Source organism: Diospyros lotus, chromosome 1, assembly GCF_014633365.1.
Source record: "Diospyros lotus cultivar Yz01 chromosome 1, ASM1463336v1, whole genome shotgun sequence".
NCBI classification, from domain to species: domain Eukaryota; kingdom Viridiplantae; phylum Streptophyta; class Magnoliopsida; order Ericales; family Ebenaceae; genus Diospyros; species Diospyros lotus.
In genome coordinates, this window is record NC_068338.1 from 22,777,807 (window position 1) to 22,803,483 (window position 25,677).

A 25,677-nucleotide genomic window follows, 5' to 3' on the forward strand; every position below is an offset into this window, starting at 1 on the left:
TTATGTTTGCAGTGAGCCTACTTTCAAGATTCATGTATTGTGCAAGTGAGGTGCACTTTCAAGCTACTAAAAGGATTGTCAGATATATCAAGGGCACAGTAAATTATGGTATCAAATATTTCTACTGCCAGGATTTTAAACTTCATAGTTATTCTGATAGTGATTGGGCAGGTTCAATTGATGACATGAGAAGCACAACAGGTTTTTATTTTAACTGTGGATCAAGAATGTTCTCATGGTGCTTAAAGAAGCAAGATGTGATAGCTCAAAGCAATGCTGAGGTTGAGTATGTTGCAGCCACTGCAGCTATGAATCAACCACTTTGGCTAAGGAAGATACTTGCAGACTTACACATGGAAAAGAAGGAACTGACACAGATTCATATAGATAATTAAGCTGCAATTTCAATCTCAAATAATCTTGTTTTTTATGGTAGGACTAAACATTTTAAGATCAAGTTATATTTCTTAAGAGAAGTGCAAAAAGAAGGTGAAGTCAGTTTGCTTTATTGCAAAATTGAGAATCAAATTGCATGTGTTAACCAAGGCCTTATCCAAAGCTAGATTTGAAGCTTTAAGAAGCAAACTAGGCCTCTGCAGCTACTGAGGCAAGGAGTAGTGTTGCAAAAATGCCTCATCACCTGCATTATGCAGATATGGGCTGCTGACATGTGCATGGGAAGTGGTCAAACTGAATATGCCATGTCTTACCAAATCTTTAGGAAGTTAGTAGTGGGAAGTTAGTAATGGGTTAGTGGTGTTTGTTTTTTGGCTTGCTAATAGGAAGATCATGCCTAGTAATTAGGAGTCATTTAGTTTTCTGTTAAAACTCTTTTGTATTTAAGGAAGATGTATTGAACGAAGTAGTGCACAACTTTTTCACTTTCGCATTCTCATTGTTCCTTCTTAAGACATTTTTTATGCTTTGTCTCTATAAAAATTCAGCAACAACTAAAATATTTCTTTCATAAACTGTGCATATTTAGTAAGTAGTAACCATTTGCTTCTAACTTATGCCCTCTACTGCAAGTTTACATTCTGTTTCAAGATGCCAAACCAGTCCAAAAATGAGCCACGCACAAGCTTGTCGGGGTACCAATGGTTCGCGACCATTGCCAGCCTGCCTTCTCTGTTCGTTGCATTTCTGCCAACTGGAATGAGTGAACAATGTTAGTGACGTTTTCGTTCTCACTCACTTGGGTTAAAATGTTTTGTGCTTTATACATGTTCTTCCCCTAAGATATTTTGCTCATTTTCCCTTTGATTTTTGGGTTTGCAGGAGGCATTCATCTCTATGCATGAAGTACACATCCAGCTATTGTCAGGTAAATCATTTTGCACTCTTTTGTATCGAGAATTTTCATTTACAGCACTCTCTAGTTAGCAAGTATTATGTCAACTGAGCTAGCTTGCATATTCAAATGGTACTGATGTTGGTAATTTGAAAAATTAGAGAAACTATTATTGGATAGGGTTTGTGATGATTGCTTACTCTGCCATCTCTAAGCTCAAAAATCACCGAATCTTCTAGAAAAGGAGTTGGCCGAATTGGTGAAACCTGCGAAAATAAAAAGTGCCACCATTGATTTAAGGTTGCCGATATGCTAAGACGAGGTCAATTGGGGCTAACCTTTGAGTCGCAGTTTTGGTTGAGGCTCTCTTTAATTTCCTCCAAGGTATCTGCAACATCTTCACCAACACAAGTTTCAGCCTCTCCAAGTTTTCTCTCAACTTCTCTTTCCTCTTCAAGAAGGTTGTTTTCCATCTGTGGAAAACCACAGTTTTTCCACTTCCATGTTGTCTTATCCAAGTATCGTAGATACACATTACCATCTGAACCAATCAGAAAAAGTTGATTACCCTGAAAACACGGTCCTGGTGAACCAACCAAGGTCACACTTTTGTGTGGTGTTCCATGTTCCACCCAATTCCAACCGTCCATTGTGTTCCAGTGATATTCAACCAGCCCACCATCCTCAGAGAGCATGAAAAGAGAGCCTGTTAGTGATGACGATGACGGCGACCTCATGGCTGTTCCAGGCAATCTTCCCAGAACCAAGTGCGGGGATTTGCTGTGCTCGTGCCATTTTTCAGTCACTTTGTTATACTGAAATAGCAGACCGTTCCTTCCTAGAACGAACACTATGTTTTCCCTGAAAACTTCCTGATCCACTATAGCTGCAACTTTGATGTTTGGAGGATTTCGGCAGTCTTTCCATTTGAACTTCTTCAAAGCAACCTACAAAACGGTTTGCATCGTGTTAGTCCAGCAACATATGTATATTTGTTTCAGGATAATTGTAAAAGGTATTAATTTAATTATTGTAATCTTAATTTTTTATAAATATTTTATTTATACATATTTAAATTCCTTACTAGCTACATTGATATGGTAATCCACGCAGCTAGTGTCTATCGCTAAAAACACCACAATGAATAACTGTAATTATGCAACACGCAATAGATTCAAAATGGGTAAATGATGCCTAATCCTATGAATTTAACCTAAAAAATCTTGTTTATTTTCTGAATTTGAAGTTTCACTTTTGAAACTTCAACTAAATCTCAAAATTAGAGCTTAACTTAACCGAAAATTTTCCAGTTGGATACTTCAAAAGCAGAGTTTACTGTGCTCAGTTTTTGGAACATACTGTAAGCTGCAGGAGTCTTCCAGTTTTGCTCACAAAGAACAGTGCATCTTCTGCCGTCACTTTTATAGCATTTCCATGTGATCTATGCCATGGTGGACCTCCAATAATCTGCCTTCCTCTCCTCATAGCAGTGCAATTTATCCAAGCTAGTTTGTTGCTGCTTCTTTCTCTGATGAGTAGGCTGCCTTGCTCATCAACAAAAAATAAACTTCCATTGTAGTCTCCCACTGCACCTCTCATTGGCACTGAATGTTCATGCCTCAGCCATAGCCACGCATTTTCCACATTAAGATACTCGAGAGACAATCCGCTATCAGTAACGAAGAAAAATGACCCACCTCCTTGCATCCTCCTCAGGCGGTAGTTCATGTTAATCCAATTGTCTGGCATATTATAGCCATCTGGGGATATAATTGAATCACTACCTGATGAGGCTGGAGATAAGTAATTTTGTTGTGGTTTGGTACTCTTTCGGACTCTTGCCATTGATCCTGCATTATCCTTATAACTAGGCTCGTCTTTTATGCCTCTGATGCAGTTCAATGGGCCAGGTTCTTCAGTGCAATACTCTGCATTCCATCCTTCAGTCTCTGGAGAATCTAATATTGACCATATATACTTGAGTGATGCTTTTCTTCGAACATTAACCTGGTAAGTTGGTCCAATATTTTCTCCACCAAGGCCTGAAAGATGCAATTCTGCAAGTCTACCATCATCCAGGGCGAAAATTATTCTTCCAATTTGAAGTGGGAGCCCTGAAACACCTATTTCCACCTTTGCATGTGGGGGATGCATATGATTCACCCAATTCTCTGAGATTTGATCGTCTTGAGCAAATCCTGTTTTCATGAAAACACTTGGCATTTAGAATTCACATGTTTGATCTAAACCAACTAGCTTATTTTCTCATAAGGACAATGCATTACAAATTACATGGGAAGATATTCAGTTACATAAACTCTTACATGTCTGCCACTCATAAATATAATTTCACTTACTTAGGTTTACCAAATTCCTTATTTCATTTATGTGCATTTAGAAAAAAACAGATAGACGGGTAGCTTTCAACTACTTGTTTCATGTGAGATGATGAGACAGAACCAACAAACGCCATAATCTCACATGGAGATTCCAATATCCACTCTGGAATTTCTTACTTATTAAGGAGGAAAAATGGTCAATGACCAATAACAGATCTCCACTTTGGTTCTCAATTACCATTGTAGGCTGCAGTTAAGAAGCGCCTGAGAGAGACATTGTTGCCTACCCTGGAATTGCAAGCTATGACTTTGTAATTAGACGCATACAAAAGGATTTAGCTATTTGAGTGACTCTTACCAAGTTGTGGACTGATGATTTTCCTTGTAAATTTGAGTGATGCTTCATACAATTTGATAAACAAGAAGCTACTTCATTTGAAGGATAACTTGGACAGTCATTTAAACTATGTAATGAATGGATTTCCTGATCAGAAAGCTAATGAACAGAATAATATAGCAAACAGAAGGCATCCTTCCTGAATTTTGGTTCAACATATTATGGCTTTTATGGAGGTTGGAAGTCAAATTGAGATACAAAACGTGAATTGGAAGGCTGCATTTCTGAATAGTGAATCCTATCATATTCTAAGATAAATAACAATTTGATAAATAGCATAAAAATATAAACTAAAAGATATTTACACCTATAACATGAAGAAAACACTCAAAATAGTAATTTTTTTTTCCTGTAAATCAAAATAGTAATTTTAACCAGAGCTAACAATACTGATATCCTGTATGGCACTAAAATAAGCTACCAAGGTTTCCAGGATTAACCAAAAAGTCTTATATAAGTCATAAACTCATAAATCATAAGTCTTGTAAGCTTTCTCTCGAGATAAAGCACTCAACAGTACATTTTCATGGAGAGAAACCATACGGCTGGGCAGAGAGCAAAACTGTTCGTGTGCTGCATATTTTTTTAGTTTTTGATCCACAAGACCCTATTTGACCTGAAAATTTTAATTCTAAAAGCCCAATAGGACTGTTTGCATTAGGTTAAGAAAAAAAAATGAAGAAAACTGAGTCATTTCAGATTTGGGTCACACAAATCTGACCAAGTCTGTCGTGACCCAATGCAGAATTCCACTGCTCTGTTCATTTCTTGAAACGCCTGAATTGTGCAATTCACCCAGAATGTCTTGTATCATATGATACATGCGATTCAAAGCAAAATCCATTTCACTCTTTGGTTTGTATCAATGGCGATGAGTATCAAACTAAATTCTATAATATGTATTGTGTATTGTTGGATACTAGCAATGCTAGATGGAGTCCATAGTAGAGTAGTAGTGGTGATAAATAGCTCAAGCAACCACTTTAAAGATTTATTTCAAAACAAGCTAGGATCTGACATTATTATGAGCTAATAAATTATGGATTATTCACTGCTATACAATTCATAATTTAACTCACCTGAATATTTTGGTACTCTATACTCTGAAACAGTTCCAGAAGCTGAAGTGAGAAACAAGGAGTATGTTTTTTCATTTAATTCATCTTGCAAAACTTGGGTGATGGAAGAAAAGAAATTATCTTCTGGACTTCTATGGACTATCCATTTCCACTTCCTTTGGTGCAGTTGTCTCTCAGCCAAATTACCACCCTGCATATCCACCAGGTTTCTGAATAAAACGGATAACAATTACGAAGCAAATTATGATGATGACTATGGAAAGAAGTTTCTTGTTTAAGACGAAGTGAAATTAGACATGTTGGTGTGAATATCTCTAACATAGACCTCAGGAAGCAGTGGTCGCACCAGCTTGATCAGATATCACGGTCCTTTGTGAATCCTAACATTTGAACTATTTCTTTTTCTTTTTGGTGAGAAAAATTTCTATTATTTTAAATATGTCCAATTTTAACTATAATTTTCTCAAATTATATGCTGCAAGTCAGTGGTTTAGTAAGATCAAATGACATGGAACCTTAGTCAAAACAAATAGGGATACAGAATGGGGTCCAGTAAGTCCATATAGAACGCATCCTCTTGATGGTAGCAGAGAAGTATCCTCCGCTGTTCCTTCCCTCCATATGTGCTTCTTCCATGATGGCTTTGAGCTTCTGTCATATTCGTAAAGATCTCCTATTGAACTGCGAGCAACATTCTCATGATTGGTTTACAATGGTAACTTGCAAATCAAGAATGAATGAAAATGCCATTTGCGTCATGGAGTTGTGCGTGGAATCCCAAAAACATAACATCTCAAGATTATTCATGTTTCATTAATGCAGAGACGGAAGAGAGCTCAAACTCACCTAATGACAAAGACCACTTCTGTTCTATCTGTAGCAGCATCAGCTATTGCTGCAACATCTGCACCTCGAGGTCGGCCATGATTTACCCACCTTACACAAACCACCAGATGATCATCAGGACCTCTACGTGAAACTACCTTCATTACATCATGTGGACGCCAATAGACAATACTGTTAGTCATAGTAGCATTTTCTGATATGTAAGTGAGTCTTACCTCGGAGGCTCAATCCCACTAAGTTCTAACAGTGACCCATTATTTGTGCAGAAATAAACTCTCCTGGTAGTGAGGCGGCAAAACCAAGGTCTCGTTAGCAGAGATTGAACTCGACAATTCAGTTTCTGTTGTAACGTAACTTGACTAATGTCTCCCACACATATTATCCATTTGGGAAGAAAAATACATCTACATATATGTCTAAGAAAATTACTCACACCCCATCATTTGAAACAACTCCAGACTTCAACTGGATATCAGAATTTTGTTCCACTCTTTTACTTGTCCCCTGGTTGACTGCGAATTCAACCCAAATTGGCTGCAAATTCTCGCTCAGCTGCATCTGAAAGAGGAATAAATTCGAATTCCAACTCTACTCAGTACAAAACCATCTTCAACTAGCACACCAGGAAGCAGTGTATTTACTCAAACTTCAACAAGGCAAAGAAAAGAGGAACAGGGGAAAGGGGACCGGATAAACAGACTTCAACAAGAAAATTTTAAATTGGTACGTACTCACCCAGAATTTAGAAGTACAACAAAACAATACTAAGCCTTTACCCCACATTACAGGAATGCTAGCTTTCCTATCATTTCTATCCATGGCTGTATCTTTTGTAAGACCCAGATTTTTTACGTATATAGAAAAAAACATCTACATATATATGTCTTCACTCCCCATCATTTGAACAATTCCAGACTTCAATCTTCTGTAAGACCGAGAATTTAGAAAATTTCACATTAATATTTAGAGTTTAGGAGTACAACAACAAATCAATCTTTTATCTCACTACCTAGACTCGGCTACATGGAATTCTAACTTTTCGCCATTTGTAATTATGATCTTTATCTTCTATAAGACCCAAAATTAAGAAATAATGATAAAAAAAAAACAGAAAAAACTGTAAGGCAAAACTTCAAACAAGTACCTGATATAGATAGCCGGCTTCTGATAGAGCCAGAATCGTGTGATTGACGAGAAAAACAGAGTTTGCAGGGGCAGCCGACGCCGGCAAATCATGGGGCGCAATCACCCACTGAACTCCATTCCAGAACCTCTCGTAGATGGAGCCGCTTGCCCCAGTTACCCAGACAGAAGTATCAGATATCTTGATCAGAGAAAACCTCTTTCTCCTCTGTTGGGAGAGATGAAATCCTCTTTCTTTGGCCTTCTTCTTCTCCAAGGGCTCGATAGAACCAACTTTGGTACAGTCGTCGGCAACGCAGGAAACAAGATCGAAAGGAAGCTGGACTTCGACCCAGCTGCTGGATTGCTCCTCGAACTCCCAAAACTTGTGGGTCATCTGCTGGAATTGGCGGCCAGCTTGCAGAACAGGAAAGTGGTGAAGGCAAAATGATGATGAAGAAGCAGAAGCAGAAGAGCCAGAAACGAGAAAGTTGCAGAAAAAGAAGAAGAAGAAATCGGATACCAAAAAGAGAAAGATGGGCATGGTATTGGAGGGGAGAGAAAAAGAAGGTTCCTTGGACGGTTGGTGGTTGGTTTGTTGTACCCTTGGGTCTGGAGTGACCCCCCCATGGGCCATGGCATAAAAGGCCACACACAGAGAGAGAGAGAGAGAGCAGGAGGAGGTTAGTGGAGAAGAAGCTAACTGGTTCAGGCCCTGAGATTTATTAGTTAAAGGCAGCTCTGGTTGAACAATGCAATTTTCGTCAACTCCCATTTGTTAATTTTGAACAGATTTCTGTGTAGTGCGTCTCCTTGGGGTAAGAAAGCCAAAATCCCCATGTGCACGTGGATACCTTCCATTTTATGTTAGTTCTCTTGTCAAAGTAATCTCTTTCCACTGTTGACCACTGTTGAGTTGTACTTTGATTCCCTCAATTCTAAAAATTCTATGCATCGCACTATTTGTACAGAAAAAAATTTATGATATATTATGATATTTTGATATCAAAATATCACGATATATCATAATTTTTGTTCACCCCCTTCTCTTTCTCTCTCTCTCCTTTCTCTCTTCTCGCCCACCTCACCCTCGCATGTTCTCGCCGCCTTACCTTTCTCACCGCCTTGCAATTCTAGCAGCCTTGACGCCTCACTTCCTCACTACTGTATCCTTTAGCAATCGACAATCACCCAAATCAACCAAAGATGCAGCGAGCTGCAACGGTTGGCAAGTAGCGAGGGCGAGGGCAAGACAGGCAAGAGAGAGAGAGTTTTTGGTCTTTTGAGTTTGGATCATTTATCATAGGGGCAAATTGATCATTTCATCATTCTCTAAAGCATTCTGTACAAATAGCATTCTGTACACTGCCTTATGAACAAATAGCATTATCCAAATTCTATTTGCACCCATTCATTTTGCTCTTCATAGTCACCTTTCAATATACTCGAAATACCCTTATTTGAAAATTTATTTTTACCCTCACTATTGCAGCCACTTTCTCCCTTAATGAATTACCCACCAGTCGTCATACGCGGCTGCCCATTCACGTCGAAGATGATGTGGCCAAGAATGTCGGATATGATGTGGTGAAGATAAAAAAAGAATGGTAATACAACCATGGAATAAAAGAACAATTGCAATGCATCCGAACATATACACAAACACACACATATATACATACACAATCACACAGACACACATATACATATATACACACATCCGAACGCTTACACAAACACACACACACACACAGTTAGAGAATCAGAGATGGCCAAGGAAACGATCAAAGATCGCCGAGGAAGTGACCATACCTATTGGTGGCGACCGCCCTTCATGGCCCTCCGAACCCCCCAGCCGGCGACCATACCCACCAGCGGCTACCACTATCAAGGCTGAAACCTGAGGTTTTAGGCGCAATGGGGGCGACCATACCCGCTAGCGGCGACCGCCCTTCATGACCCTCCAAAGCCGTTGGCGACTGTGATGTCGCCTTTAATTTTGCAAATGTGGCCCACTCCCACACCCACACAGCCTACCTTTGATTTTGCGATCTTTTACCTTTTATGAAACTCGTCATCATCGCAAATATTGGCCATCAATTTGAGCTGTTGGGGTTTTAGGATATGTTTCAAGGATGATTGTGGTTGTGTGTGATGGTAATATAAGAGGGTATTTTTGAAAAATATTGACTGCAAAGAATTATTAACGTGACTGCAAAGAGTAATAATAATCTTCTTTTAATTATTAGAGTAGTCGTTTAGATGATAAAAGGATATATTGTTCACTTAGAGATTATATATTTCAGTCACTTGAGTTTTAATATTTTTTTTTGTTGAGTTAATTTGTTTTATTTAATTCTTAATTAAGTTTTAATAATTAATAAAAACAATATTTTATATCTAATTATTTTTTATTAATTTATAAAATATTTTGGCATAATATATGTATTATCAAAATTAGTATTTTTTATTAAAATTATTTTTCAAGTAAGTAAAAATTCATAGAAATATTTTTTTTTATAAAAAATTTGGACCAAAAAATAATTTTTTTTCACTGTTACTACAGTATTTCGCAGTGCACTATAGTAATTCGACCACCATGAACACTAATTTGACTGTTGTGAATAGTAAATTCGACTGTTTTTTAATAATATTTTTCAGAATGTCTATAAATAGCCTCAAACTCATTTTGGAGATTAATTCATTGCACACATTGTACATCCAAATCACCTACAAGCTCTCAAACAAAAATCCAAGCAATTCGAGACTCTCAAAGCTACATTACACATCTATCAAAGAGCTGCAATGCAAGTGAAGAAAAAAATATCACAAACCCAAATTCGATATTTTCCATTCAAACCAAGGTTACTTATTTATTTAATTATTTTTCATTGCCTTGTATATTTGTTCTTAATTGCTTATTCATTTGTGTCTAAGTATGGACAAATATTTGTATTCGTATAAACTTTTATTGTAGATTGTATTGGTCTCCAAGAATCATTTAAAAATTTAGGTATATTTAGTTTCCAATTTGAGGTAGAGAAAAAATTTGGTGTAGTGGTTTCCTAGAACCGTAAAAAATTTAGGTGCATCTAGTTTTCAAAATAAGTTAGGAAGAAAACCTTGATATTAGTGATTTTCCTAGAACCTGTTATAATTTAGGAATGCATTTAGTTTTTAAGGTGACATAGTGTAGAAATCTTGATGAAATTAGTGGAACCCAAATGGTGATTTAACTTTAGGAGAGTGAAATAGATGTATCGGAAGGCACCAAACTACTATAAATTATTTTGTACCTCATTTATTTATTCTTATTATATCTTATGACTTGCAATTTATTAATCTCAAACTCACATATATATAGTTACAAAATTTTAATTAAGTAAATTATCAAAAATTTTAAACATTCAATTCACTCTCCTTAAGTGGCCATATCCTAACAAACCTACATTTTCTAAGTCTTAATGTGGTCCTTTCTCATGTAAACATCTAAATTTATGTGATGAATGAACTCATAACACTATCACATAAACATCGATGTTTCTTGATGTGTTCAACCCCAACCAAAATTAGGAGAGCGTTTAATGAATATGATCTTATATGATGTTATTGTATATAAGGTTTATATTCTTTTATCTTTTATACTATATTTAAATAGAGAGATTTCAAAGCTAAGAGTATTTTTTAAAAAAAAAATTAACTCAAATTTTAGAATTAAATAGGCCCTAATATCTAGATTAGTGGCTTTCATTTTTTAAAAAATTAGAAAAAAAAATCTTTTAGTTATTTTGTAGTTCATAATATAAAGTTAAAAAATAAAAAAATAATTTTTTAAATTAGAGATTCCTCAGAAAATTATAGTTAAAAAATTAAAAAATATTCTCTATAACTAAATAAAACCAGAATTTTTTAGAAAAAAAAATATAAAAGAGTAAAAAATTAAGGGTCTGTTTAATTTCAAAAAATATTTTCTAGTCTCCCATTTTAATTTTATAATTAATAATTTTTTAATATTTTATATCTCAAAAAGTCGTAACATTCATTTTCAAAAAATTCATAATAGATATATATATATTAAGAATTATAAGTTTTGATAAGACTAAGTGAATGTCAAAAATCAACTTCTTCTTAGTAATTATGAAACCTAAGACTTTAGGAATTTTAGCTTCTTGTCATATATTTTTTTTTAATTTGATGTTATTTATTATAATAAATTATTTATGATTTATAATTTAGACTTCATTAATTAAATCCTATAATCATGTATAAAAATTCATTATCAAACTCTTCCTCAACACTTGTTTTAGTTAACTAAAATTAATATTTTTGTTGACATTTAGATTTAATATTTTATAATTTTTGAAAAGTAGTTAATGAATTAAGAAGTATTGTTAATTTTGTCGATGTTAAAATTGAATGTTAACTTAATATTATCGTAATACTTATTAAGAAAAGTTTAGTAATTTTTTTTTCTTGTAAATAAGTATTTCATTGAACAAAACCTTAAAACGTCTAGGGTCTAATGTTAGGGTATATATACCCCAAACCTCACAACGAAAACTAAAAAATGATAATTCTAATATACTGATGTGCATACATTCTTCATAACAAAAAGAGAATATATACAAATGTTAAAGGAATCTTCATATGATTTTATTTTGAGTTTGAAACTCTCGATTTTCATGTCTTACCTCCCTAAACATTATATGACTTTTGATATAAATGCTAACATTCATAATACTAACACCCAATTACTTACTAAATAAAACTTAGAGAAAACCTCAATCATCTTTCACAAATTACCCATCCCTTAATATTTAAATATTTTTTATGTAAATGTCAATATTTATAATAAAAACACTCGATTACTAACTTAAAAATACTTCTTACAATAGTTAATTCATTAACATCCTTAAATATTATAAGGTACATTAGCATAAATGTTGATATTTATGATGAAGACGCATGACTACTCAAACTAAGTTCATGTATAAACAAACAAACAAACGGGCACTCTTAAACAATCAATATATTTACTTAAAATTAATTATAGTAAATAATTTTAAAAACCTAAAATTCCTCAAATAAATTTCTTTTTAACTTATAATTTTACAAATATTTTTATCTATCTATAAATTTGAGATAACCATCTTTGAGCGTGGTCTTCGGTGTTTATTCCTTCAATTATGTTAAAGAAAGTAAATTGTAAATGTGAGTCTTTGTCTTACTGCACAGGACGAGATCAAACTCCCGACCTATTAAATTAATATAAATATATTATTTATCCAATCATTCAATGAGTGTACTAAAGGTATCTATCTATAAACTTAGACTTTTAAGTATTTGTTTGTCAGATTAAAAATAAATAAAAATGAATGTCTTTGGATGGATGGTGAGGTGTGACACTTCTGACGATATTTAGGTATGAATTTGTGGATTTAGCTTAGGGACAAGATAATTGTGGCGGATTCTGCTTTCTTTGGTTTTATAAAGTAGGGATTATATTATATAATGTTTTAGGAAAGATGGGTCAAATGTTTTAAGGGGCCCCACCAGCTGGAACCCTAACTCTATTTTGGTGCCTATTGAGATGTGACCTTTTTGTGGGCGTGTTGCCTGACGTTGCCAATCGTGTAAATAAATAAATATTAAAAACTAGAGTAGCTAGCTAGGATATATATATATATATATATATAGTTTAATTTGGTCTTGGATAGGACCAACCAGTGTTTTCAGTTCTGTCCAGTCTAAGTTTTTTTTGGGTCTAGATTGAAATTTGCACACTTCCATGCCCTTTGCTATTTGGTCTAGTTTTTTGTGGGCGTGTTTTTTTTGGGTCTAATTTGGTCTAGCCATTGTTTTATTGGGGGCGGGATATAGAAATTTATGTAATTTTTTAAATTAAATTATTATTAAAAATTATTTTTATATTAAAAATTTAATTTTAATAATAAATTATTTGAGTTTTAGTCCAAGACAACTCACACGTGCATCTGTCCCTACATTTTTATCGTAAACCGTCATTTCACCATAGAGAAAGAAGAGATGGTTGCCTACAACCTCTTCGGTTGACTTTGCTCATGAGAAAGAAAGACAGTACTGTGGAGAGGATAGAGAAATGAAGATATAAATATGGGAGTATTTGGATATTTATAAAAAAATTTACAAAAGTTTTTATATGGTGGGGGAAAATTGAGGAGGGGTAATGAAAAATCAAGAAAGATTAATGTTATTTTAGAAGATGCGAAAATGATTGATGCATTTTTATCGAACCTCATGAATGATTTGTGAAATTCGCGTAATCATTTTTGTAGTTTAATGCAAAAGTTTTAGTGCCCATTCTTTTTTAGTGTAAATTTTTGAAAAATGGATACTTTACTTTCTTTAAGATTTGAGTTAAATATATAAAGTATTAAGAGGTTTTAAAAATTACTATTTTATTACGTTAATTTTTTTTTTTTTTATGAAGATGAACCCACAACTATGATCGCATTGACTAAATTTTAAGTATGTGTAATAACCTGTAAATCACACACAAAAAATAAATCAAACAAAAATTGACGAGTTCATAATTTAGAGAAGTTTGATCCTTCATAGTTAGTGTGGATAATATATTTGCTTGACCACCGAGTCAATTCATTAACTTTTAACTTAATTACATGGTAAAGGAAAACAAAAATTAATTGGGTCGAGTTGATTTAAATCTATTTCACTTTGTAATTAAAATTAATATTATGTCTATAATTTCAAGCACAATCATAATTCATTTAAGCAAGATAATATAAATAAAAAAACTCAAACTAATCGAATCCACTAGCACTCTTAAGAGGTTATGATGGTATTGATTAGAGTCCAAACATCTCTAAAAGCTCAACTATACTTAAATTTTTGGGTTTTTATTATCTATAATTTGTGAATCATTGTATATACTCGGTGAATTGCTCGACTTACACCAAATTACTCGGAAAAAAAATTAACATACACAAATTCTCATTGATAGTATAAGAAAAATAAAAAGTGAGCGAAAAAAGTTGATGAAGTAGAAGTTTATTGTAAAAACGATAAAAGAAATACGAGTAAAAAAATTAAAATAAAAAGTTAAACATGTTGTTAGGCATGAGATAGAGTGGGACCTTACAAAAGATATAGTTTTAAGATAAAAGATAATTAAAAGTAAGTTAATTGAAAAAAAAAAATAATGCAACTAATAGTGTGAAATGAGAATAAACAATAGAAAATGCATGTGGAAGTGACTTAAATCATAAAAAGAAGTAGACCAAAAGAACATAAATGGTAGGACCCTAGCTAATTAAATTAAGGGTAGGCATGTGTTTGTTGGGAGGTGGAAAAATGTGAAGGAAGTATGTCATTTAGTGGAATTGTATATATATGTATGTATATATATGGTAAGAAGATACCAAATTGCAGCAAACTTAAGGCATCGCTAGTCTCTAGGCTGAAGTCATTAGTGTTGAAGGGGACATACGAATGAGACTTTGATATTAGTGAGAAGAAAAAAAAAAATATGATTGATGACTAGCAAATGATATCCCTCCTAATGTGTCCATTTAAGTGTGTAAATTATTTTGTTCAATAAATTATATTACAATTTGGCCTCATTTTATTTGAATAAAGGAATACAATGACCATTTTATTTTTTATTCTTTTTTTTAATTTTAGAAAAATAAAAAAAAATGAAAAAGTGATGAACATAATAGGTCCATCACCCACATTCATTTTGAACCCTTATTTGAGTTCGAAGACGAGAGACAATGAGAAATAGAATCAAGTTTCTAGTAAGATTGTCAGGGTTCACTTTCAGATTATCCGTTAACATAGAAAATTCGAGAGAAGGTCCATAAAAAATAGATACAGATACAAATATTACTCAAAATTAGCCCATGAAATTGCTTTTCTGAATTTACTCACTAATAATAGGAGTCAAAATAAATTATACATTCATTACATCATCATTTAGGGCTTACCGCCCATACATTTTCAAAATGAAAGGTATCAAAACTTTAAAAACAAAATAGAACCCTCTAATCAGGCCATCAAATTGCACCCATGAATTTTTTAAATCGGGACATCTTTGTACACATCTAATCAATACTCGCCCCAACATCTATCTTCCACTTCCGTGGAATGACAAAAAAAACAGAGTGAGCCACAAGGCTCAACAAGTATAGCAATTGGAAGTATCCACAGAACGATACACGAAGGCATGAATAACTCAGAACCAGAGAAAAATATTACCCGACATCGAAACACCCATTGGGCTTATGCCTTCTAGACTGGACAACAACATCCTCAAAGAACACACTTTCTTATGCTTTATTAAAACTCATATTTCAAAGTAAGCCATAAGGCTCGACAAGTATACATATATAACAACGGACACAAAAATGAAGGGATGGATAGCAAAAATAGAGTACGCCCAACTCCTCAATACAACACAATTTAAACCCATCCTTCAATTCTCATTAATAATATAATTCCATAAGCAAACATATATTACAACCAATGGAGCAATAAGGTTAAGGCAGGGATAAATCAAAGTGAAATAGACTCGACTTCCCAAGTACGAGCAACATTTCCCATTAGTTTCCATCATTTAAATCATTCCCATGCCATTGCCATTATGCATTTTATGCACCGTTTCACTTCTCATAAATACATAGATCTCTATATATCGCATTGACTCACATAGCCTTCCATATACATGGATCACATTGGCTCTCAAAGCCTTTTATGCACATGCATGAATGCATATATATATATATATATAATCAATTTGTCACTCATTGGCTTGAGCATCGACTACCGGGCTATATGGTCACCTCACCCGCTTCAGGCGCTCTTTAAAATATTTATTTCTCACAATAGGGTACATAGCTGCCGTGCAAAATAATAAGTGCGCAAATAATAATGTCATGCAATGCTCATGAGATCTCATATAAATATAACACATATGCTCCACTATAAAAATGTACACATCATGAACATCATGCATATTTAAACATTTCAATAACATATTCACTTATGAGCCCATTCATGCACATATGCATATCTTCAATCACATCATTTTATGGCAACTCCATTTTTTTTTAAGGACAATTATTCATCTAGAGTTATCAATGCATCTCCCATGAGACTCTATGGACATATCAACCAAGGATATTTCTTAACAACCTCCCAATTGATTATTATTATACCTCATTATGGAAGTCAATTATATTTTTATCTCATGAATCCCATGTATTTACATATATATATCTTCAAACACATCTTATTATTTTAGAGGATTGAGGGATATCAAAAGAAGCATTTAAAAATAATTTACTTTAACACTATTACTTAATTTGGATTAAAAAAAGGCTTAACCAACTCAAATCATATCCAAAATATATGACATTATATATCAAATCAAAACCCTTGAAGTCTATATCAAAAGTTATGGCCAAAACAGCGAAACATACGCAGTGTAGTTAAGTTGTGATCGAGTCAACTCGAGGCAAATCCGAGTCAACTTGACCTCTTAAACGAGTCGACTTAGTCGAGAACGAACAAAAAAGGCCAAAAAATCACCAAAAACACTCAAAATGGACACCAATCACCCCAAAACTCTCATTTTAACTTCTTAACCCACAATGTCATTCCATGAAAGAGAAATGAGATGAAATATACCCCATAGAGACTTCCAAGGAGACCCAAAACCATCTCAAACTAAGAAATTAATACACACTTACAACCAAAGGAGAGAAACCATTATACCAAGAATGATTTCAACACAATGAAAAAGACAACATCTTGCATCAAATGAAAAAATAAAGAAAAAAAACTTGCACAAAATAAGATTTAAAGTGCAAGTAGAACTTGCCTTGGGGATCGATCCTTGCACCCAAAGAAGAAAACATCCAACTACAACCTTTCACTTCAATCCTTAATTCCACGAAGAATAATGGAAGAAGAAGAAGAAAAAAAAAATGAAGAAAAGAGGAAGAAGAAGAAGAAACTGCTCGAGAATGCAAGAAGAGAGAACAATGAGAAGAAAAATCAAGGGGGCAAGGAAAAGCAAGGGGGATGGCCTTGCCGTCCACCCCCATCTGCCCCCAACAACCCATCCCCCCCTCTCTCTATTTTTTTCCCATTTTACCCTCACTTACAACACATACAACCCACAATATCTAAACCCATTTTTGCCTTTTGCCATTTTTCTTATTTCCTTCTTATTTTCTTTATATCATCATTTACGAATTTCCACCATTACCCTCAATTTTTTTTCTCTTTCAATATATTCATGAAACTCAAAATGGTCATTTTCCTTCTTTTTCATTTCTTTCACATTTTCTTTATCCCATTCATTTGTGAAATCCCCGCATTATCCTTACCTCTTTTTCACACACAACATAAACATAAACCCTCTTTAGACTTTTCATATACCATTTCAACTTTTATTAAATAAATACACAACTTTATATACATGGGCTCAAGGCCCATTTCATTAGCCCAACTCAAAGGACATTAACATATCCTTAAGCCCAATGGGCTTCACAACATTACAACCATTGAAATATACAAAATCTTCTCTTGGGCTCAACCCAAGTTTCCAAAGCTCAATCCATTAATCCAAACACACAACACATTACTACATGGCTTAGGCCCAAATGAGCAACCCAAACCCAATTAGGCCCACACATCTTGACTTCTCAACATTTCTAGACCCTTGACTTCTCTACTACATTTAATCTGTAATACCCGGGAAGTTATTAAGAGTATAATTGATTTTTAAGGAAGGGTATAACTGGAATTAGCAAAAGAATAAGGCTATATGGCACATTAACGCAGTTTTAGACGATCAAATCAGTCGGAGGGAGTAACCCGGACCTTTGATAGCTAAATAAAATTGTACAGTATCGACAAGTGATTCGAATTATGATTTTTAGTGATGAAAGAAGTGGGATCGGGAACAGTTTTCGGTACAGCTGTCGACCGGGCTGAGAAAATCGAATCAACGTAGGAAACGTCCAGAAGATCAACGGAGCACGTCAAGGACTAGTATTTAATGTGAAGAACAACCCTTAAGCGATTTTAGGTTGAATCAAAAGGATTTAAGGTCAATTTGACCAGTTGGGCCTAAGTGCAGTTTTCTAATTTTGCCCGAGGGAGGTCAAAACGATAATTTTTCAGGAGTTTCGAGGGCCTAATGAGATGTACTAAACTTGCGGGACATGGTGATATAATTGGATTTAATAGGGGTGCTTTGGAAGGGGGCAGAAATGTCATTTGGAAAGTCAAGGGGGGTGAAAGTGCAAATTATCAAACTTGCATAGTATGAACACAGCAACCAGATTTCGGCCGCCGCAAATCTTTGCACGAGGAGGCCGATCTCGGTGAAGGGATGGCCAAGGGTGTAATACCCCATGTTTAGATAAGGTTGCCACATAATTTTAATAAGTTTAGAATACCGAAAAATTGATTTTATAGCAATTTCAAGTACCAAATCGACTGCAGGGAATGGCTCGGAGTAAAATTGTCTAAAGAAAATTATATGGTCTCGACGAGCGTTCCGATATAAGATTTATGGTATCAAAAGAAATCAAATCGGGAACAGATTTCGGTACAGCGAAAATACAGCTACTAATTAGGCTGTAAAACCGAATCATTGTAGGAGGCTCCCGAAAAATCAATGGAACCCTAGGGGGCTCCGATTTTGCTTAACGAGCAACCCTTCAGTGGTTTCAGAATGAAACAATAGCACGATAAGGACGCTGGGGTGAAATCATTTATATCGAGTAAAATTTAAGTTATTAATTATGGATTTTTCACTATAAAAATGTAAATTAATTTGAGGATTGAGGGCATTGTTGTAATAAAGAAATTGTCAAAGTGATATTACGATAAAATGGGGGATTAAAGTGTACTTTCTTTTAATTTAAAGTGTATTATATAGATATAATTATATATATGTGGGTGTGTGCGCTCGCGTATCAGTGTGCGTGTGAAGCTCTACAAATCCAGTCATGCTCTGCAACCAGCCGCACCTCTGCAAAATCGGTCGTGATTTGCGCAAGAATAGAAGATTAAGCCAGCGAGATTTGAGGCGAGATTTGTGGGGTTCTTCTAAGATGCGTGGCGGGCAAGCATGCAACAGTGTGTATATCTATATGTGCACGTTGGAGAGCAAGCCGAGGCTGCCTATAAATAGGCAAGAGAATCGGCCGATTGAGAGGCAAGCAAATGAGAGATCGAGAGAGAGAGAGGGGGAGAGATTGGAAGAGAGCTCGTGAGGGAAAGCGCTGGAGCCGAGGGGGCCGCTCAGAATGGCCAAAGTCGGCCATGGCAGCAGCAGCGAAGCTGCTGTTCGGCAGCCATGGCCAACGACCAGCAAGCATGGCGGAGGTTCGAGGCGAGATGCAGCTCGCTGATGGTGGCGCGGTGGTCGTCGGAGGCTACGGAAGCTCGAGACGCGGCCGAAAGTAGCTGAGCCGCGGCCATGGCAGCCATGGCCGCAAGCTCCAGCAGCCAACGCGAGCAGGGGAGGCTGCTACGGGCGACGACAGTGAGCGGCTGGCTCGCGGTGATGGCGAGCTGGTGCGGCAGTGGCCGGGGAGGCCGTCAACGGCGATCAAGGTGGCCGACGGCCGCGGGAAGGAGGGACGGCAGAGCTGTGCGCGTCCATGGCGGAAGAAAGAAGAAGCAGAGGAAGAAGAGAAGGAAGGGAAGAAGAAGAAGAAGAAAGGAGAAGGAAGAAGAAGAAGAAGAAGAAGAAGAAGAAGAAGAAAGAAAAAGAAAGAAGAAAGAAAAGAGGAAAGAGAGAGTTGCAGGTTGCAGGCGGGCGCGGGAGGAAGAAACAGAGGAAGAAGAAGAGAGGGAGAAAAAGAAAAAGAAAAAGAAAAAGAAAAAGAAGAAAAGAAAAGAAAGAAAAGAAAAAAAAAAATAGAAAAAATGATGGGAAAATTCTAGAAAAATCGTGAAAAATAGGAAATTATGTTTCGGTGATATCCCGGAGATTTTGGTGAGAAAAAACGGCTCGGGCATGCTTTTCGAATATTGCACGCAAATCGAGGAAATCGGAGATGCTAAGTTAAGGTGAGTAAAATTCTCTAAAAAATTTCAAAAATTTTAAAATATTATTTTATGAATTGTCGTAGTGAAATATTTGAGAAAATATTCCTAGAAATATTTAAATTAGAATTATTGAGGAAAAATAGGAAGAAATAGAGAGAAAATTAAAGAAAATGCCAGAAATTATGGAAAATAGGATTTAATATTTATTCAAATACTTATGGTGGTTAGGATGCTTTGAGGTCAAAGTTGAGGTGTCTGGTGCGAATTTTGATGTTAGCACGCAAATCGAGGTAAAGTTCGAATTTCGAGGTAGCCCGATAAACTCTAAAAGGTAAGTGGTACTTTCTCAAAAATGTTTTCATCATATTGACATGCCCTGATATGTATCCATCACGTAGACTGCATACATGACTATGAAATGCATAAATACACGTTGATATCATCGATCACACGCATATGAGGCCGTAGGGAGTACGAACTGGCACCGCTGCCTTACCAAGGGTGCACCCATACACCCCGGCTTCGAAAGAGGTGGTCGCTAAAATGGTAGGTAGCATGAGGGGTGCAGTTGACACCTACGATGAAAGACATTGCATACACTCATGACATGGCATTATGTACCCTTACTTAGATGGTTCATCATCTAACTTGGGTTCGCCCCTGGAACATTCAACGTTCCAGTTGGGACTTGCAGAGATGATTCCGAGATTGGTGATATGTGGTGACGCGAGACGTCGAAAAGCGAGCAAATGTACCATGTTATGTTAGTAGTCTAAGAATTATGTATATTGTATTTATTGTCAGACGCTTATGAATTAACTTTGTAATGAATGTCATGTCTAGTTATTATTATATGAGCAGGTTCGATTCAGCTTCCGCTTTGCATTTATTTCTAGTGTAGATATCTCGCACTAGATAAGGTCTTAAGGAATTTTGGGATAATGTAAAGATAAATAAATAAATAAATAAATAAATAAACCAAATTTCCTAAGGCATAACACGCCCTGAAGAAGTGGGCTGTTACAAAGGGCGACCTGGGGGAGGTGGTAGCCGGCGCGAGGATGCTTGGTGACCAAGTTATGGCCGGTGATTGGCCGGATTTCGACCGATTTTTGGGTATAAAAGGGGTCGAGGGTTTCGGATTTTGGGGCGTGAAATCGACCTTGTTTTCGAATGATTTTGGGAGAGTGGTTAAGGGGTTTCTGATCCTTGTGTCAAGGAGAAGAAAATGGGAGTGTTTTGAAGCATTTTGGATCAGTTTAGAGGCCAAACGAAGCTTGGCCGAGAATGGGTGGCGGACCGCCTTCCGCCGCCTGCAACTGCCCGTTAGGGGCATTTTCCGGTGGCCTTTCGGCCTGAAATTGGTGCCGTTGGGATCGACTTGCAAAGGGCTTCAAGGGGGTGCCCTTATTTCGGCCATCGGAGCAACCGTCGGAGACTGGTTCAACGAGGAAGAAGGTGGCGCGTGCAGTCACGCGCCAGCCTCCACACACACCCACGCGCCAGGCGCGTGAGGGCGCGTGAAATGGGAATTTTGGGTATTTCTTCTTCCAGTATTTTTAATTAATTATTTTAGGATTTATTGTGTTGAAATATTTCAGAAAATAGTTGAATAAATAATTATTTTGGAATTATCGAGGAGAAAATTGGGAGAAAATAGAGAAAATTATGGAAAATTGAGGAAAATGGATTTTAATGCTTCCTTAATTAAATATGGTGTTTAGGAAGTATTATGGTTCGAGGTTGAGTATAAGTTCAAGCATTTGGGATTTGGCACACAAACCGAGGCATTGCACGAGGATCGAGATGATCTAAATACATTCAATGTGAGTGGTTTGATTCCAACTTTTCCTTGTCTTGGAAGTGTTTTTAGGTGCTTGTGGTGGGTTCTAGCGAGCGGTTATACCTTCCTAGACATAAACTGTTTTACAAGGCTTTTGCTTATGATCATTGTGTCGATATTTGCTACATTGCATTAACTGTTTTATTTTAAAATGTTGGTGCATGGCGTGTAAATTTTCATATCATTTGGGGTCAAGTTTAATTGCATCATTGGGTCCGTATGGGGCGGGATGGGGTCTACTTGAGATTGGGACAATGTTAATCCAGGTGAACGGGTGTCACACTGGGGCACTCGAGGGAATAATGTTAAACCAGGTGAACGGGTGTTACGACGGTGCACTCGAGGGATTAACGTTGGACCAGGTGAACGTGTGTCACAGTGGGGCATTCGAGGGATTAAGTATGTCAAGGTGATATCTCGAGTTAGACGTGTCTTGCATATTTACGTTTGTCTGAGTATGCCATGCTCGTGTGTCTCCCATGCATTGTATGAACTGTTTTATGCCGTCACTTGGATGTTTATCATCTAACTTGGGCTATGCCCCTGGAACGTTTAATGTTCCAGCCAGGAACTGCTGCGAGGGCAAGGATGTGGCCGGTTGAGGGCCAATGGTGCTTAGTTGTTAAGTCGTTGTAACGTTTGGAGGATTTAACATGCATTTCAGGTTGTAAATGAACAGTTGTATATAGTAACTTTATCATTTGATCTATATTACGTATTTTGCTATAGAAATAAAATGTAAGAACTATGGTGTTTTGGTATTAGTGCATCCGCTGCGTTGTATTAAGACTCGTTTAGTTTAAGATTATTGATCTTGATAGTTAAACGGGCAAGACTGGGGTTCGCGGGGTTTTGTTTCTGCATGTGAAGATTGTTCTTGAAATACCGCGCGTGTTGAATTTAAAGGAAAAAAAAAAAGAAATCCCGGGAATACCCTTATAGTGACATGCCCGGCGAGACGGGGTGTTACATAATCTCCCATTGACTTTTCAACTTTATTCTTCTTTAATCATTTCACATAATTTTCATGAATTAACATTTCATAAATTTGCATTTTTATAAACACATAAAATATTTTGGCCCATTTAATTTGGACAATACTTGAAACATATCACACATAATAAAATCACATTTCTCATAAAATCCTAAACCCATTAACGGGTCATTACAAAGATTCTGTTGAAAACCCCATCAATACCAATGAGGTTATAGGTGCAATGGGGTTTTAGGTGAAATTCCATTGAAAACTAAATTGAACTCACATTGAGGGTTTAAGCCCTACAAATTGCTTTCAATAATGAAAATGGAAAAATGCATGACACTTTTAAATTATTTCAATGTAATTTAATAGGTTTAATGTGATTTAATGAAATTTTATTTTAATAATACAAATAAAAAAATAAAATAAAATCCAAATAAGAATTGCATTGAAAAAAAACCTCAAATCATTTACAACTTTATACTAGGCGTTGTGGGGGTGCTATGGAAAAATCAAACCCAAAAATTCAAAAAAAATTCAAGAAGTATCTAAGAAGGTTAAAGATCTGAATGACCCCAAAGAGTCTTCCGAGCAAAAGTCTCCTAAAGACTTTAAAGTGTCTTCAGGGCAGCCATACCCTTAAGCTCACTAGACCCCCTAAGCACAAAACTCATCTGAAGAGTCTTCTGGACCAAAGTCACCCGAGGACTCTGAAAAGTCTTTAAGGAAGCCATGGCTTTGCTTATAAGTCATTAAGCCCAAGACTCACTCCAAAGAATCTTTTAAGCCTTAGTCTCCCAATGACTCCAAAGAGTCTTCAGATGGACTTATCCAAAGGATACTCTTCAGGGGATTTCATCCCCAAAGACATATTCAGGCCCTCCAAAGTTATCCGCACCCTTCTTGCTCAAAAAAGTCTTTCAGGTCATCTCAGTATGCCAAGTGTCACAGGCCCTCACCATCAACGCGATTCAGACCCAAGTCTAACACTTCAGATCCAAACCCATCAGAAAACACTCATCTGAGGCCTTATACAACATACATATATATTATTTTGTTGCATGACACCATCTTACTTAGGCATCAAAGGCCCATGTGGGAGAGTTTCTCGCATGCCTTCTGACTGTTCTTGTGTTGCAGATCCATTAGAAGACTCCAAAGCTTAATACCTCCCGGAGACTCTCAACTCTCCCAGAGCCTACCCATCCAGAGACTTTCTCCACAACCAAGCCATCCGAAGACTCGAGTCATCGAGGAGCAAGTCTCCTAAAAACTCACAAGACATTTGAAAACTCAGGGTATCCTATTTGCTCTCCTGAACAATGAATTGAGCTTCACCCTAAGGATCATGCTCTCCCAGACAGCGGATTGAGTCACGTTCTAGCTAGATGCCCATTGGCACCCCTTGCCGGGATGAACCTTACTCCCCATTTCCTTGTCGAGCTCTAACAAGCTGTTTTCTATGGCATATAAATTTAATTGTTGTATTCCAGCAACAACACTAGGACATATTTTGAGCATTACAACCAAAAAATATATATATACATGAAAAATGGCTCTATACTATCATTTTATATTTACATTCCTCCTAACATAGAAATACATATATAAATGTTAAAAAGAATCTTGAAATAACTTCATTGGTTCCGAAAATATCAAACAATCACTTCACTAAATATTATGTTGGCTTTTGATGCAAGAGATTAATGGCTAGTTAACGACAATACTCTCAGGGGTGTTTGTTAAAATGAGTAAAATAAGAGGCATCAAGATAAAGTTAGAATGTTTTTTGAACCAAGATATGGAATTGTCAAGATAAGATTGGGAAGCATTTCAAAATTTCTATCAGACTATTTGTTAAATTTTTTGGAATTCACTTGTACTTTTTATTTCCATATATTTGTTATTGCATATGATAAACATCAAAATAAGAATGTTTTTTAACCAAAATATCCCTATTACCAAATTCATTCAAAATTGTTTATTAACATTAACAACAAATTTATGATTAAAATAATATTTTATAATTAATATGAATTGTCAAAAAAAAATAAAATTAATGTTTTATTTTCTAAATCCATGTTCAAAAATAGATTTAAAAATAGAAATAATTATTGTTCAAATTACAATAACTCCACCTACATAATTAAAAATGGCCAAAACATATTTTCATAATAAAATATAAAATTAAATAAAATAATTTAAAAAATGGTTAAAGAAATTGTATTAGTTAATAATATATATATATAAAAAGAGAAATTTAAATTTTAAAAATCGATGAAAGGAATAAAGTCATTTAAATTTTAAGAATTGTCAAAACATATGACAATTTAAAAATATATTAAATAATATTAATTATAAGACGTAAAGGAATAAATTCTTTTAATAAATTTAAAATTTTAAAATATATTAAATAACATTAACTATCCTACAATGGACATATAAGTAATTGAGACTATTGTACGCCATTCTCGCTTCACTCCTCGTGGGCTAGGTTCAGTCTAATGGGTCGGCCCAATCACCCAGAACCTAGAAAGTCCAGGCGACCTCGTCAAAGGAAGTCCATACACCACCGAAACTCGAAGCCCGTAAAGCAAACGGTAAAGCCCCCTAGCGAGCTCTCAACGATTGACTAACGAGCTCCCAATAAAACCCTCAGTTCGCTGGACCGCCCAGGTCGCTGGCCTAAAACCGTCAGCTCGCACAAGTG

The 25,677-nt window shown here is 35.8% G+C and overlaps 1 protein-coding gene across 1 annotated transcript; it reads right to left on the minus strand.

Moving 5' to 3' along the window:
• Positions 1-831: 831 nt before the first annotated feature.
• On the minus strand, positions 832-7,817 carry LOC127792604 (uncharacterized). Its single transcript, XM_052323172.1, has 10 exons — positions 7,097-7,817; positions 6,386-6,510; positions 6,168-6,230; positions 5,953-6,042; positions 5,622-5,787; positions 5,107-5,296; positions 2,651-3,489; positions 1,630-2,238; positions 1,492-1,557; positions 832-1,150 (listed from the first exon to the last, which is right to left on the minus strand). Exons 1-10 carry the CDS (start codon positions 7,709-7,711, stop codon positions 1,043-1,045), a joined length of 2,871 nt encoding a protein of 956 aa, XP_052179132.1. The 5' UTR covers positions 7,712-7,817; the 3' UTR covers positions 832-1,042.
• Between the last annotated feature and the right edge of the window lie 17,860 nt (positions 7,818-25,677).

Excerpts from the sequence above, each read along its gene's own strand:
- LOC127792604 (XM_052323172.1), bottom strand. The coding sequence starts at position 7,711 with ATGGCCCATGGGGGGGTCACTCCAGACCCAAGGGTACAACAAACCAAC. Across the intron at positions 6,043-6,167 it reads AGTGGGATTGAGCCTCCGAG|GTGGGTAAATCATGGCCGAC; the intron begins GTAAGACTCACT and ends GGTTTGTGTAAG. Across the intron at positions 5,297-5,621 it reads CCCTATTTGTTTTGACTAAG|GGTGGTAATTTGGCTGAGAG; the intron begins GTTCCATGTCAT and ends GTGGATATGCAG.